This window comes from Archocentrus centrarchus, chromosome 7 (assembly GCF_007364275.1).
Source record: "Archocentrus centrarchus isolate MPI-CPG fArcCen1 chromosome 7, fArcCen1, whole genome shotgun sequence".
In the NCBI taxonomy this organism is placed as follows: domain Eukaryota; kingdom Metazoa; phylum Chordata; class Actinopteri; order Cichliformes; family Cichlidae; genus Archocentrus; species Archocentrus centrarchus.
Window position 1 is genome coordinate 17,951,756 of NC_044352.1, and position 16,372 is coordinate 17,968,127.

A 16,372-nucleotide genomic window follows, 5' to 3' on the forward strand; every position below is an offset into this window, starting at 1 on the left:
AAAGCAGCCAAAAAGTGCTCAGCATATGTGGGAACTCGTTCAAGAGTGCTGGAGAAGAATTCCAGGTGACTACCTCATGGCTGAGAGAATGCCAAGAGTGTGCAAAACAGAGGTGGCTACTTTGAGGAATCTAAAACAGATCTGATTTGATTTGTTTGCATTTTTTTTTATGACATGCATTCAGATGTGTTGTTCAGTTGTACATAATACATCTCATCAATATTGTTCCAGAATTGTACAGTGTACAGCAATCCTAATGAAAAACTTGAATGGCCACACTTTTAATTGGTACTGTACAGTGAGGTCACTCTAATTTATTGAAATGGAAATCTGAGATCAAAATAGAGCAAGTTTTAGTGTGAAGCATTTATTATTCTTATTTGATAAAACCATCTGCAAGTGATTACATATTTGTCTTACTTAAACGATCCTAACATTTTTAAATGTAGTTCTTTAAGCCAGACTAGTTTGAGCGACTTATGGTTATAGTTAAAGTCTATCCTTTTTTTTTTTTTTAAGTCTATCCTTTAAATACCTCTTGCCTCTCTGTTACAGCAGAGCCACCATTCAAAGTAAAAAAAAAAAAAAAAACTGGAGAAAATATGGTTAAGCAAGGTGGAAATAAAGACAGGTAACAATGTGAGCAAATGAAAGTGTTAATCAACACTGATTTATATTGTTATAGTCCTGTCTATAGCAATGGCCCTCATTTACTAAAAAAAGAAAAGAAAAAAGAGCATACACAAAATTACCAACAGATTTATGAAATGTCTGGATCAACCGGCCGATCTTGTTCTTACCACCCTGTGTATATTAGTAAATCAGTATCACTATGAACCAGCAAGCTTGTGCAATCTGCATACAATCTGAATACTGACCTGCCTCTATTCATCTGCATAAAGACACATTTACCTCCAGATGAAGCGGAGAAAGTAGTGAGAAGGGAAGCCTGCACCTCTATGGCAAGAAAGCAGGAGAAAAAAGAAAGAAAGAAAGAAAGAAAAAAGAAAAGAAAAGAAATTCCAAGTCTGAAGAAACTGAAACAATCCTCTCAAACCAGGAAACCAGAAAAAGTCTGGTTTTCTGAAGTGTTTCCACCAGAGTGATGACGGTTAAAAAACAATGACAGCTGAAATGCCGGAGGTTTTAAATGTTGCTGCCCCTGATACACTAACTGTGGTTGAAATTAAAACAAAGTTTGGACATCAAAGTTGATATAAAAAAGATATAGGCTAGAAAAATGAAGGAAGAAGATGGAGGACAAGGAGCGTGTGATCTATCAATGGAGACGAAAAACTCACTGCAAAAAAAAAAAGAAAAATCCAGATTTTTCAGTGGGATGATGCCAAGAAATAAGACTGATGGCATCCAGGAATGATATAAGGCTATTATTATTATTATTATTATTATTATTATTATTATTATTATTATTATTATTATTATTATTCATAGTAGTAGTCATTCATTACTCATGGTCAGAGGCAGATCTAAATTTGTTTGTAACATATGCTAAAATTCAGGGACAAAATATTGATAAATCACTGATTTGTGCATAAGCACTGTTAGTAAATGTGGGCCATTGTGTTTTATCGCAGGACATATTGTCCTAACAGTATAGAGTTGTATTATACATGTAAGTTGTCTGGAAGACTCCACTGCAAAAAGTGACACCCAGGTGTTAGATGTATGCATTACTTATGTCAGGTCACAGGACATTTTTACATTATCTAAATGAGATTTAACTCAGAGATGTGGTTTGAAAGATTGAATGAGCTGAATAAAATCTTTCATTTCACTTTAAGATATCAATATGCAACTATATATATATATATATATATATATATATATATATATATATATATATATATATATACAGTATCTTGTAATGGCTTTGTGAATTTTTGTCTGTGTATGTTTACAATAAATGCTTATTCTTGGACATGGGACTGTCTTTGTAAAAAAAAAAAAAGAAAAAGAAGAAAGATCATAATAAATTATTAAATAAATCAAAACAAAGTGCTATGAGTAGGGGTAATATGGAACTGAGAACTGGTAATATTAATGGAAAAGTGGAAGAATTTACACCCAGCTGTGGAAATAAGTTGCAGTGAGTAAGTACAGAATTAAAGTCTGTTCAGAAGAGAATAAAATAACATACAGTGAGTGAGGAGGAAAGAAAGTTCAGAAGTTTAAGTGGAGGATGCTTTCAGAAAGGGAGGAGGGAGAAGTAGACTGCAAGCACACAGTAGCAGATGTTGATTTGTGATTTCTCTTACACATTTTATAAATGATGGTAGTATTTCAAAAGGATTATTCAAAGGTTAACCACCAAGTTATAAAAGCGCACTCTTAGGCATTGTTGTCCTTCCGTGTGACTTCCTCTCTTTGCCTGGCTTGGCCATTGTCTCCTTCAAACTCAACTTCTTGGCCTGACAAATCAGATTGTGTGTGTTAGTTTCTTTTCCTCTCCAAGTAATGACACACTGCAAGATTTTTCGATTACACAGCTCATTAATAATATTCTCTATACACTCACAAGCAAGCAATATTAAATCACAAATACACATACACTAACCCATAGACGTGAAATCATATCCAAATGTTAATCCTCTGGGCCATGACGAGATCATGTCTCAAGTATATTGCAGCTCTGATTATTTTTAATTGCAACATGGAACTGCAGTGGTTACATAAATGACAGCTCTAATCAGCTTGCTCCCCAGGACTCTCTTCCAACTTGAGCTCTTGAAAAACAAACAGACGGCGTCACATCCCGGCTCGACTCAACCACAAAACACACATCAGCACCCAGCATTACTGGCTGTGACGTCATAGCCTTTAAATGCTCGAGACAGAGTGAAAGAGAACAGGAGGACTGGATGCATGCAACAACATATGAAATATGTTGTGCACACAAGCATAGAGGTGTTGGCGCAAGCGCTCGTGTACACCCTGACACATGCAGATGCAGTGAAGGGATACGATGGTGTTAGTGTAAGAGAGCGGTGGACCTGCAGTACTGCATCTGGCATCAGTGGCAAGCGTTTGGATAGATTTAGGGTCAAGAAGGTAATGATGGGTGAGGGAAGGGCGAGAAAGGAGTGAGAAATGGGGTGTGAGGGACACTAGGGCATAGAAATGTCACATTGCCGCAGATTTTTTTTTTTGCCTGTGGTTGTAACCTTAGCCTTTCTTTCACTGCTCTGCTATGCGAAATAAGGGCGTTGAAGTCCCCAGGCCAGTCTTACATAGAGCATGGGGCTCATCAGTTTGACTAAATTTGCATGCACATATGCCTGCGCATGCATGCACGCACGTACACATCTTTGATTAGGCACCCACAGGCCCATATATACATGAATACAAAAACTATACAGGGCATAACCTATAGTTGATGTTGATATATACAGTATGTACAGTATCTACATGTGGTTATATATATGTACATCTATAGCAACACTGCATGAGAAAAGCAAAATAAGCGTCGCACATGCCTGCAACACATGCAAACACACACAAACAAATGCAAACACACGCACGTGTGCCAGTAAGAGCAACCATTTAGTCCTGTCTACACAGAGTTCATAGAGGGTTAGCTGGAGCAGCTCTTTAACTGGGGTATAAAGATACAAATTAAACATGACAGATGTACACACACACACACACACACACACACACACACACACACACACACACACACACACACACACACACACAAACCTCTATAAAAGTTTGTAATGTAACCACACCATGTACTAAAGCACAGTGCATCAATTATCACATCAACATTCTGTGTTCATCGGCACAGCAGGATTTATAACACACCGGGGTGGGGTGGGGGGAGACCAAACCCCCAATAGTCCCTAACTCATTGATCAGTCCTCTATCCAAGACAAACATGCTGATACTGATGAACTGTGATCCGAGGAAATGCTCAAGTGCTCACAATACGCACAGTGGTTCCCAGTCCCAATGCAGTGCAGAAACCTGGGGACAAACCAAGGCTGGGAGCCAATGGTGTTACTTGCTTTGGGCTATGATATTGTTAGGCCACCTACTCTGTTGCAATCAGACCGCATTTTCCCTCCATTGCCTCCCTGACCTCCAATCTAGCCCTTTCCTACTTTCCTTGCTTACCCTCCCCTCTCTCCTCTTTCACACTCCTGACTGTCCATTTTGTTAAGCTGGCCTGCACACTAAAAACAGCCTGGGTGCATTTGAGTAGCAGAGGCAAAGCAGGGGGCTTCTGGTTCTCCATTTAGCCACTTCCTGTTTTAGGGAGCCAATAAGTATGCCCCTCCAGGCCATCGCTCAGTTTGCCATATGTAAGCCAATGAGGCTTTTCGTGGACTAGATGAGTTGGCAGAGCTCAGATTGTAGCTACAAAGACTCCGCTGAATATGCTAATGCTGAAAAATCTCACTCAGCCTGTTTGCACAAACACAGAATGGAATGCTAAATATATGCCTGATTTGTTCTGGTTTTGTTTTTCAGCATGTGGTTGATGAGAATAAGCTGACTGTCTGAAAGATAATTGATGAACTTCAAGTTTGTGAATTACAGGCATGCTGTTCCTCATGTTTAAACTGCATGCTAATCCTAACAGAGTCCAGAAACAGCGAGACATAGTTTCTCAGCTTCTCACACTTAGATTTCTCCCATTTTCTTGTTCTTCCTTTCATACACACGCACACACACACATGCACGCACACACACACACACACACACACACGCACGCACACACACACACACACACACGCACGCACACACGCACGCACACACACACACACACTCATACGAATATACAAAGTGTATTAGTACAGCTGGCTGTCAGGTCCTCAAGCTCACCAAGGGGTCTCTAAGTACTGAAGGCTTTTCTTCCTGTCACAGCAAGGGGTAGGCAACTATTTCTTAGTGTTTGTGTACGTGCATGTGTGCATGTGTGTGTGTTTGTGTGTTAAGAGTGTATGTTTTCTGCTGGCTGCTCCAGCCTTGGCAGTAGTGTGTCTCCTGACACCCACAGGAACAAATTTGTCTTTGGGGTCTGGTTTGGCTTTTTCCGATGTGTGAGTGCATGGGTACATGCGAATGTGGGTTAGGTAGTCGACAGGTCTGCTCATTATCACTGCTTTGGGCAGCAGGAAAAAAGGGCAAAGAAGGGTGAAGAAGGAGGTAAACAAGGGAAGAGCTGAGGACATGATTGTGAAACTAAACACACCACTGATGACAAGCTACAAATGCACAATCCATGCAATAAGCCATTAAACCCGTTAAAGCTCAATCTTACCATCTTACAAACACATACCAAGAACTTTTCTGTCACCGTTTCTCTAAATTAAGATATTCACTGCAGTAACTCTATGCAAATATAACAATACATGTAGACAGTGAACTGCAGTGCAGATGCTGCTAGTCACCCTGTGGAATGTGGACAGAATAGTGTGTGTGTTTTCCCAGCTTGTCTCAGCTCTGCTATGTTGTGGTCACTGGGCCTGTGTGTGGTCCTGGTGTGGTTCAGCTGCTCAGAATCGTTTCCATTTAAACATATCTGTGGTCCTCAAAGCAAGCCACCACTGGTATCCACGCCATTGGAGGTAACACCGAAAGCTTTGCCCTCTGCGTGACCGCCTATGTGTGTATGCATATTATGTTCATCATGTGTGTGTTAATGCATCTTTAACAGTGTGAGTGGATGCAGAAATGCTTGAATGTGTGAATACATGTGTGATTCAGCCATCGCCTGTCTTCCGGCATATTAGAAAAGGAGATTTGTCTTGTACTCAGCATAATGGTGAACAGAGTTAGAGTAGCATGAGTGCTGATGGATATGTTGGTTTGGAACTTCAGGGCCCCTTTAGGGCATTGTGTCCAAGTGAGCAGTGACGCCTCTCTCAGGGGTTCCTTCCCACCTCAAACAGCAGTGCAGATTGGATCACTGGGAAGGAATGTGGATGCCTTTCTTTTTTTTTTCTTTTAGAAAATACCCTCAGTGTTTGTCACTTGCTCCTTCTTTGAGTCTGTCATCTCTGTCTTTTGGTTGTTTTTCCTTCCCCTGTTCCTTCCTACTTTATTAAAGTTTTTTGTTTTTCTTTAATTGTCACCTGTGTGCACATAAACTGCGTGCGGTGGGAAACTTAGAAAATAGAGTGTATGCATTTGCGGGCATTTTTAGCATCTGAATGGCTTATGTATCCATCAGTGTGAGGGCAAAATGGCTTACAGAGATCACAGATGAACATTTATCACTCATGGGAACAATGAATGGGGCCAACAGGGGCTGCCATTGTGGCAACACCCCAGAAAGAAGATTGCTTTCCCAAGTCTGCCTTTTGTACACACACACTGGATGCACTTTCCCATAGCTCATCTGGCAAACAGGAAGGAATCACAGACTGGGTTGGATGTGTGTTGACCCAAAACAGCTCCAATCCCATTATGCAGTGATAAATGACCCACAAGCAAGTCAGGGAGTCTTTGGACCACATAGAGGGGAAGAGAACTGGGAATGATTAAAGTCACAAAGTTCTGCTGAAGGGACAATTTCAATTAAATAGAAGAGAATAGATTAGACCACTAGGACGCTGAGAATTACCTCGCCACTGGAGCTGGGGTTTCATAGAACTGGCTAGTTGAGAGGTGGGGAAAGAGAGGGAGATGAAGCATGTCCCATTGTTGACCACAGGGACCTTGGTGTTGACATGGAGGCCACAGCAGAGCTTCCTCTGGCCACCACTGAAAACTTTTTTCATTTAAACTCCAGTGTAATGTATATATTTGTGAATGCCTTGCTCTAAAATTGTATTTTTGCATGTATGCGTACACGTACGTGTCACAAAATGCTTTTTTGCATCTATTCCTAAGCAAATACAGATGCTTGTCGTGGTTGGTTTTCCATTCCACTGTCATGGTCTTTATTGTCTCTTTGAACGGGAGGATAAGCCTCTGGGCCAGAGGGGTACATGAATGGCAAAACAGTGAAACACCAGATGAACATGCAAATGTGCACATATACACACACACACACACACACACACACACACACACACGGTTGCTACATCTCTGCTTATGTGGAGGTCAAAAAGCAGCCAAACATTTCCCCAGACCAAGAGCAGACACTGTATTAATCAGTCAAATCTGCCAAAAACAACAGAGCAATATATGGAAAGTAGTGATTCATATTAAATCTATTGTTTCAGCGAATATCTGCTATGTTTAGTTCCTTTCACCAACATAGCTTTCAACAACAGCATAAATTTTCAAACATCATTTTATTTCAAAAGTACATAAACAGGACCAATGTTGTTCAATAAGGCAATGCTCAAATATTAACAACCACTCACATCAGAGAACTCAAAATCTCATAGTCACAGTTTATGGGTACACTTGCAAATCATAAATAATACTCTTTTTTTCCATATATTTTTATATACATACACTAGAACTCTTTTTTTTTTTCTCGTTGTGGAAAAAAATATCAACAGACAAACATTTCATTACAACCCAAACCACATATAATCATCATCAGTATTATTTTTTTATTATTATTTTTTTATCTTCAGAGTCATCATTGTCCATGAAAAGTCAGAGTTGGCCATCGTAGGTGCATCTGTCTTTCTCCATATGGGTGTTACGTGGCTCTAGTACCCAGTTCCAAGCCCAGCTACAGACCCCAGCCCTTAGCTGCTACCTGAAAGGACTGAACATAGTGGTGTTAGCGTCCTTGGGTATTACTAGACCATTTGTGCAGTTTTTAAGCTACTAAGTGCATTGTCAGCATTATTACTATGTGTTTCTAAACTTTGTATCTCCTCAAAAACCTCTGTGCACTTTGTGTGATATTGCTAAAGCACCTTAATGATCACTACTTAGCAACTGTATCCATTATCAATCCTTTCAAATATGTACCTTGTAGGGAGGTACGTCAGGGCTAGGGGCTTTGTAGGTGGTGAGTTGAAATTGGGCGCGACTTTATACGGGGCATGAGTGCTTTTTTCTGTGGCATCGATGCGATTCTTTTGCATGCCGAGCCAATCCAATCCAAGTAAAGTTCTCGATGGAGAGGCGTGGTCAGCTCTGGTCACCTAGGGAACAACGCCACTAGTAGGCAGAGCAGTGTCACAACAAGAGACTGGGTAAGATTCACAGTTCCTCCGCACTCCATTGAGTTCTCCTAGAGAAAGAGGGGGACATGATGGGAACAGATATGATTTATTTGAATGGGAAGTACATGAAATCGACTTTTACTATAGTGGGCTCTTTGTGTATGCAGTATATGTGCATATACCTCTGGGTGAAAAGGGTGGCAGGTGTCTGGGCGCCTCCTGTCCTTTTGCATCTTCAATCTTTCGCACTTGAGAGATTCATTATGTGCAGTTAGAGTTAAGGCAATACCAGACAATGTGTACATGCTGCATTACTCCTTTTGGAGCATATTTCTTGATTAATTAAAAAAGAATGCATGTTTGAGAGTGGATAGTGGAAGGAAGTTTTTCAAAAATGCATTTTTTTTGTGTGTAGAGTAAAAGTGAAACAAGAGCCAACTCTCAGCAATGTTTGATGAGGTTTCTTTTGTTGCACAGCAACAGAACAGCATGCTACAGTGAGCACCCCACAACAAAATAAACACTGGTGGACATGTATACACAGCGTGACTGTAGTGCATAAAATTTCAAAGAAATGCACATTGTAGGAGAATCCAGCCAGTTATGTGGTGACAAATTAAGTTCCTTCAGTCTCCAGCCATTTGAAGCTAGCTGTGTCTGCTGTTGATCAAGATCCAATCACAGCGTGGCATATAACAAAGTCCAAACTCACACACACTCACACAGAATTAAAAAAAATAAAATACTGAGTGATGTCTTAGTGGCCCAGCTTCAGATCTTGTCCCACACAGTAGTTAGATATCTTATCCACAAGGGGTAGAGGGTAAACATACTTTTCACATTAAAATGATACACATAATTCCTAATGTCCCAAGTCAGTGGAAATTAACTGTAACAATTCTAACTGTGAAAGTGAAGAGGTGTCCTCTCTATTAAAACGAAAATAAGATAACACTTAGAATTATCTCTGCAGGGGTAAATCGATACTCATTCAGTTATTCATTTCCAGTACCTATTAATGTTTGATGCAAGCTGATGATTAATAGAAATTTTGTTTACATTTAAAGTCATTTGGTGCATTTAATTGAAGATGCACTATATTTATCGACAGCGTAATTCTTTTGCACAACCCTGCCACTTTTATCTGTCTTGCTTTTACTGTATATTATATTATATTATTCTCTAACACCTCTGCTTTTTGGCCAGTGAAGGATATACATGATTTCGATGGGGTCCATGGTGATTGGCTCAAACATGCTGCAGTCACACTTGTTGTCCACCACGACCATGAAGAGATTACTGCTGGGGATCTGCTGAATCACAAAGGACCTGCCAATCACAGCACAGACAGCCAGAAAAAAATAAAGACGGAGAAGGAAGAAGGAAGAGGGAATAAGAGACAGTTGAAAGTGAGATCTGGCAAACAGTCAAGGAGCATGGGTATGATGTAAATTTCCATGTGTGTCACAGGATTTGTGTTATGAGTGTTCACATTCTCCCCTGGCAGAGGGGAGAAGCTCTGAAGAGACTCCACTGGATGCATGTCAAGAGTATTAAGTATCTCACCGCCAACTGTCAATAAACATACAGAAACCTAGACAGACTCACACCAGCATACACACACATATAGTTTACACACAAATTTCTCAAACTCACTCCATCCGCTCGTCTTCCTCATTCTCTTCCTTTCCTTTTCTTAAGGCTTTGTTGTACCCTATCCAAGGCAAGCACCAATGAAGTGTTGCCGAATATAAAACACTCCAAAGGGAGACAAATGGGAACCACACTTTTGTGCTCATAGCTTCCCATGGCTGTGTTTTACTGGCCTGAGAGATCAGGCCTTGCCTTGGCCTCCTGGCCGGTGATTTATGGCTGTGGATAAGCTTTATTAAGAAGAGAGGTCGTAAAGATGATCTCTTCTTTCTATCACCCTTTCTTTCTTGATCTCCTGCTTCTCTGCCTTGCTCTCTTTCGCTGCAGCTGGGTGATTTATCGAATTCACTCTGAAGCATTTATCAGACGCATATGAAAACACGCACGTGTGACTGAGTGAACACACACAGATGTAAAAATACTGTATACAAAAATACACTTTCTCAAGTCTTGAACAAAGACAAAGAGGGAGCGACCTGATAGATCAAAACAGCCCTAATATGCACAGGAATATCTCCATCTTTACTCATTCAATACCATGACCAATTTAATCTGACCACAAACAGCCTTCAATCCCTGAGGAGTGCCAATCCACCGCACTTAATACACTTATCCCCACCACGACCGGTCAAACCAAACCAAACAAAACCAACTCAGCAAACAGACCAAGCCAGTTCCAATCAGGGTGAATTAGGATCTGCTGATGTTTAATAATCTGTGCTCACCCCTGCACAGCGCCGGTCCAGTCCAGCGCTGCCCGCTGATAGAAAGCAGAGCAAGTGTTCTTGGAGAAAAGACTTAAACACATCCTGACAGCACATCTGCTGGCCTTGAACATACCCAGAGCTGGGAAAGGGAGCTTCACACTGCATATGGATGCACACATACGTACACGCACAAGGCCGTGTACAGCGTGCACAGATACACAGTGACAGACAGCAATGCATATCACAAACACAGATAGCACAACAGACAATTTGTTGTTAATGTTGCCTCATAGTGCTGTGGCCTCTACATTCTGGCTGGCGGGAAAACAGACAAGGACATCCAACATGTTTCTCTGAGAAGAGATAACAGACAAGCTTTTAAGCGATGTGGAGACTCACATGGGAGACAAAAGGGAGAAAAGCAAAAAACAGAGTTAGATATCGTCACCCTTAAATAATGGCCTAAGTCATTTTTTGACGAAAGTTTTATTTTGTCTAAATCATTATTTTCAATGTTCGGTTCAGTTTTTTTTCTTTCTTTTCTGAAAAACCTGAAAGAGCCATTATTTTAAGAGGGTGACGATTTATAAAGCTGAGAATTGCAGGAGATGGTGAAAGGCTGTCTTCTTTTTAGTTTTAACAAAACATATCACACAGTCCAAAAGCTGAAAGAGATAAGGAAGATGGTCCTGCTTAACAACACTTTGTTACACTGTCGATTTTACTGATGCTCATTTTGGGGGTTACTTATAATAAGATAATGCTAAAAATTCACAATATTTTGTAATGCTTTTGCTGTACTTTCAGAGCTGGACATAGTTTTGTGCATTTCATGGAAAACTCATTCTGTGCACAGGTTTGGATAAATTATTTATTCTGTATCCAATGGAGAATATTCATGTTTTTCTAAGGTTTTAATAATGGCATAGCATAACCATAAATGCATGTCCAGCAGGGTTTTCAGAATTATCTGTCATCACAGTTGAAAAATTTGACCAGTAATTACTGTGTGCAATTTAACTATTACTAATTTGAGTCGAAATTGCTCCAACAAAATTTCAACAATCAGATAGATGAGTTTTCAGACCAATGCTGTCATTTTATTTTCATGTTTCCTATTACTTCAGGGGAAAAACAAGCACTGCGATTCCAGTATTTTTATTTTTACACACGATTCCAGTACATACATGTGACAGGACTTTTGTCTAAGGTCTCTAAGTTGATGTGAAATACAGTACGATAAAGATACTGGCACTGACGTAGAAAAGGAAGATTATTTATAAAGAAAAGTCCAAAAATAATAATAAAAAAAAAACACTTTATATGCATAAACTACTTCTGAAATTATAAAAATTGCTCAACCAGTTCTATCACTCAAGCCTTGATGTTATAAAATCATTTTTTATTTTTGTTATTTAGTGTATTTCTTAAAAATAAAAAGCTATTTTAAATGCATTTTAATACTGTGTTATGAAACAAAACCTGCCTTGTACATGGCTTTAATGACAACTCTGGAGCACAACTATGTAAAGCAGTACCATTATTGTCATTACAAAAATCAAACAAAAAAAAAAATGTATTACCTTAAAAGTTTAATCCATGTCTTAATGCATGACTGCACAGCTGAGGCTGCTGCTCACTGGAAGTTTTAACCTCTTTTTTTTTTTTTCTTGGTGACTTGAGTCTTCCCTCATGGTGGAGAGAAAGAAAAGGACCATTTGTGTTGGCGAGATATACAACCAGGATTATTGTCACTAATGGTCCCACTGAAGACCTTCTCTGGTTGGAGACGCGCTCTTTGTCCTGAATCTCATGTTACCATCTAAAAAAAGCTACGGATGCATTAATAAAGGTTAACTCATCTTATTGGGGCACTTAAGTCACTAGAGCCTTCGCTAGAGTTTGATGTTCCTCGTGTTCTGTTGCACTAATCGGGGAGTAGTGCCCACATACAAAAACTGACACATGCATGCACACAAAGAGTCAAAATACAGTAAAGAGAGGTTTAACAGGCAAGTGCTTAGGATATATTTCCCAGAGCATAAAGCATACACATGTGTCCCAATGAAAATATAAGAGAAAAGGCCACAGTCAGCCTGTAACTTGAAACAGATGTTTATCGGCAATATCCTCTATTACAAATATGAGCTATAAAATTCCATATAACTGAAATAAAAACTCCGTTTTACTTTGTCAAGTTCATTGAGTTTAAAAAAAGATTTATTTGAAGGCGGTACGCTGCTGAGGAGCACAAAGCTTTTTCCGGCTAATCCCAGTTTTGGTGTCATCATTACAGATTATGGCATTCTTCTCTGAAACACGCTTCTGCCATGTGTGGGAGGGACTGGGTGTCTGACATGATGGTATCTGTGCATGTATGTGTAGGGATCTGGCTGTATCTCCAACTACACTGTAGTCCTGGCACCCAAAGCGGTGGTTACCCTGCTGACCTTGTGGGGCTGTGCCGACAGTGGACACACAAGGAAAACACACACATACACACACACACACACACACGCATGCACGCAAAGAGCTGAGCTCCCTGGCAGTTCCACAGCTGGGAGCAATGAAGGGCCCATTGCAGGGATCCAGAGAACACCCCACAATTGCCTGACAGAAAAGCCCAAATTGTTAATGGGGACCACACTCATTTTCCCATTTTTAAAGGAAGCTTTTTTTTCCACCTCTCTCCCTCATCTCTAAATGCCTCGTATTTCAAAATGCTGCGTGTGTGTGTGTATGTCTGTATCTGTGTCTCTGATGGATTGCCCTGGATAAAAGTGTTTTCAACAGACAACAAATGATTTAAATGTGTTTCTCATTATTTAGGATTATAAAGACAAAAATATGTCTCCAAGATGAGAATTAACAGGATTGTTCATTTTTCATTGTTGTTTTATGGTGCACAGTGGACAGCTGATAACCAACAGCTCTTATTGTTGATGTCACTTGTAGCTGATGTATGTTTATGTGTCTTGTTTGTGCATGCCATACTTGATGCAGCCATCACAGTCAATGTTGCCAGTGTTCTCTTTGATGGTTCTCTCGGAGATAAAGGCCGGGTACTCTGTGTCACATGGCACCTGCATGGTCCGACCTATCCTCTGAGCTGAGAGGTGGGAAGAAGAAAGGAGAGGCAAAACTTGGTGGAAAAATGATGAAACACCCATTTGAAAATCAAATAATAGCTATGTAAAGAGTTATGCAAGCACACAGTTAAACACACTGTGTCCATGTAAATATTCAAGTTTGAAAGAAAACAGCATTTCTGGACCAGAGCTGTCTCTTGTCCTGCTGGAAATATTTCCAATGTAAATCGAGGCCAGTCACACAGCATTGCTTGAACTTTCCTGCCACCCAGAGGTTTGAAACGACCCTGCAGAATGACTGGCTTAAAATGTCATTAAACCCTTATTAAAAAGGACCTGCTTAATCCAAACTTAGACTTTTAACACAAAGAAACTGTTTAAATACCTAGCGGAATCACAGCGTTTTACATATCTTTACAACAGAGAGACTTCTAAACATGGGTGATTATGTGTTTAACTTGAATGATGGGGTTTTATTATTGAGAATCAGGAGCATTATTCAGTGCGTGCGTGCGTGCGTGTGTGCATGTGCTTGTATATGTGTGTGTGCGTGTGTGTGTGTGCACTGTAAATAAACTATATGGATGCGAGAAGCGCAGCCTACATGTATAAACGCCTGGGATTAGTTCAGCTTGAGAGGCTGTGTAGATTGGGTTACGGGCTGCTAAATTATGGTGTTTCAGCTGTGTGTCACAGGCCTCTGTCTTTATTGTAAAAAGATATAGAAAGTGCTAAGACCTGAGACTAGCCAGCTGTGAAATTGTCTCGACTACTCTGTGAGCAGCGATGCCCAGCTTCACTTCATTCAGGATTAAAGTGTGCAAGGAAAGCATTTCATAGACTTTCATTTTGTGGTTCTTTCTCCCCCCTGTCTCACACACTAAATATTTTCATATTAGTTTTGGCAAGAATTAATGCTTCAATATGATGCTGCTTAGTGAGGCTTTCATTTCAAACAGGCAAAACAGTATTCAACACTCCATAAAGCATGAGGAATCACAGCATTCATAGCCTGGCAATAATCATATGAGAATGTGCGTGCATTCATGGAAGCGAGTGCGAAAGAAAAAAAGAAAAAGAAAGGAATGACATACAACCAGAGAAAAAGAGAAAACGTGATAGACTGGGTGAGAAAAACAGAGACACCCTTTTCTCATGTTACCAAGTGGCTCTTGCCTACCACCATTACCAATATGACAAGTCCTTGCAGTTCATAAGATCTTATAAAATAACCCCTCTGGACAGACAAAGAAAATTGTGTGTATAGAGACATGTATACACAAACTCTGAAACATTGAGGTCATTTGAGGTAATCGTCTGTTTTGCTTTTTTTTTTTTTTTTTTTTGCTTTTAGGTTTTGGATTGCTCTTTATTCTGTTTTTCCAGTGGTCACACTGACTCAGACCAAAAGGAAATGGAGGGGAGATGGCGAAGATGAAGACATGAGGCCAGTGGCAGGGACACTGGATATTTATTCTGTATGCAGCGCTGTATGCTGACAACTCAAACGTATAAAGCATAAAGCAGTACGTGTAACGTTTGTTCTTTCAAAAGGCAAAAAAACAAAAAACAAGATGATTTTCATTTAAAAATCAGACAAAATGTTTTTGTGTTTTTTTTTTTTTTTTTTTTGTTCAGTGGTAAATTCCTCTGTCTGTTTTGTGAGAGGAAAGATCAGTACACAACACATGTATATGGAACAAACAAAAATAAAAAATGTATATACTTCCCAGAATTTTTCAGATATGGAAAAAAGTCAAGTGGTGAAAGTAGTTATTTTACAAAGTTTGAAGTGGTTTAATTCACGTCTTAGCTACAGTATGTATTGTTTTTGTTTGATAGCTGTTTTCTTATAGGGGCGAACGTGTTGTTTCTAGCAATTACAACAACTATTTAATTATCAAATCCCCCTTTTTTTTCCCTCAAAATTCAAAACAATTAAAAATAGACTTCCATGTGGCAGTCATTACTTAAGTGACAATTCTGGTTTTAAAAAATGTGAAAACTATCAGCAAAAATGTTTCTAGATGTTATGATCATAATTATTGATAACCTTTATTATTTAAGGACAAATAATTTTATATGAGATGAATGTGTAATTTTTTTAAACAAACTTAATGAATACATTTTAAGAATAAATAAAAATAAATAAAAGCATTATAAACATTGTAGTTTGTACATAAATAAAACATTGTTATAACTGTGGTAAGACAGCAGCAGAGTGAAGATGTTTGTGTGAGTGCTGTTCAGATGGAGAGATCCAGCTCGGCCCCAAAGAGTTTGTTCTTACCTTTTGTGGTGAGGTCAGAGTGCCACCAGCTGTACAAGTTGAACTCAACCAGGAATCTAAATAGGGAGACATCAACAGCCATAATCATCCACTCCAACATATGCTTATATAATACCCACTACATACTAAACATTGTTTCTGCATTAGTTTAGACCAAAGTAGAGAAGATTAAATTGTGTAATTTTTACAAGTTATGTGCCTGTGAAAGTAAATAAATAGTAAATACATAGCGATCACTACAGCGGGCAGCTATTCAAAAGCTGTTCTTTTGTATGTGTTTTGTTGTTATTGCTGCGTATTAGCCAACACAGAGGATGCTTGTGGATCATCCCATACACTTCTAACTGTTGGCCAGTCATGGGCAGTTCTTTTTGTTATTTTTACTAGTTATTTGAATGTAATTAACAGGATTAGTCAATGCTAGTAGTAGTGACAGTCGAGCTGAGGATTTTCTGTTATTGGTTTGTTAAATACATATTTCTGTGGTTCAAAAGTCAAAAGCATGGCGTCCAGCTGAGTGGACACGTTTGT

The 16,372-nt window shown here is 39.5% G+C and overlaps 1 protein-coding gene across 1 annotated transcript in view; it reads right to left on the reverse strand.

Moving 5' to 3' along the window:
• Nucleotides 1-7,296: 7,296 nt before the first annotated feature.
• LOC115782776 (voltage-dependent calcium channel subunit alpha-2/delta-3-like) overlaps nucleotides 7,297-16,372 on the reverse strand; it is a 126,612-nt gene continuing 117,536 nt past the window's right edge. The window contains exons 32-36 of the mRNA XM_030733189.1: nucleotides 15,842-15,897; nucleotides 13,457-13,571; nucleotides 9,319-9,431; nucleotides 8,285-8,367; nucleotides 7,297-8,170 (exon numbers count right to left, since the gene is read on the reverse strand). Coding sequence (XP_030589049.1) covers nucleotides 8,078-8,170; nucleotides 8,285-8,367; nucleotides 9,319-9,431; nucleotides 13,457-13,571; nucleotides 15,842-15,897 — 460 coding nt within the window. The 3' untranslated portion in view covers nucleotides 7,297-8,077. The remainder of the gene's footprint in view (nucleotides 8,171-8,284; nucleotides 8,368-9,318; nucleotides 9,432-13,456; nucleotides 13,572-15,841; nucleotides 15,898-16,372) is intronic.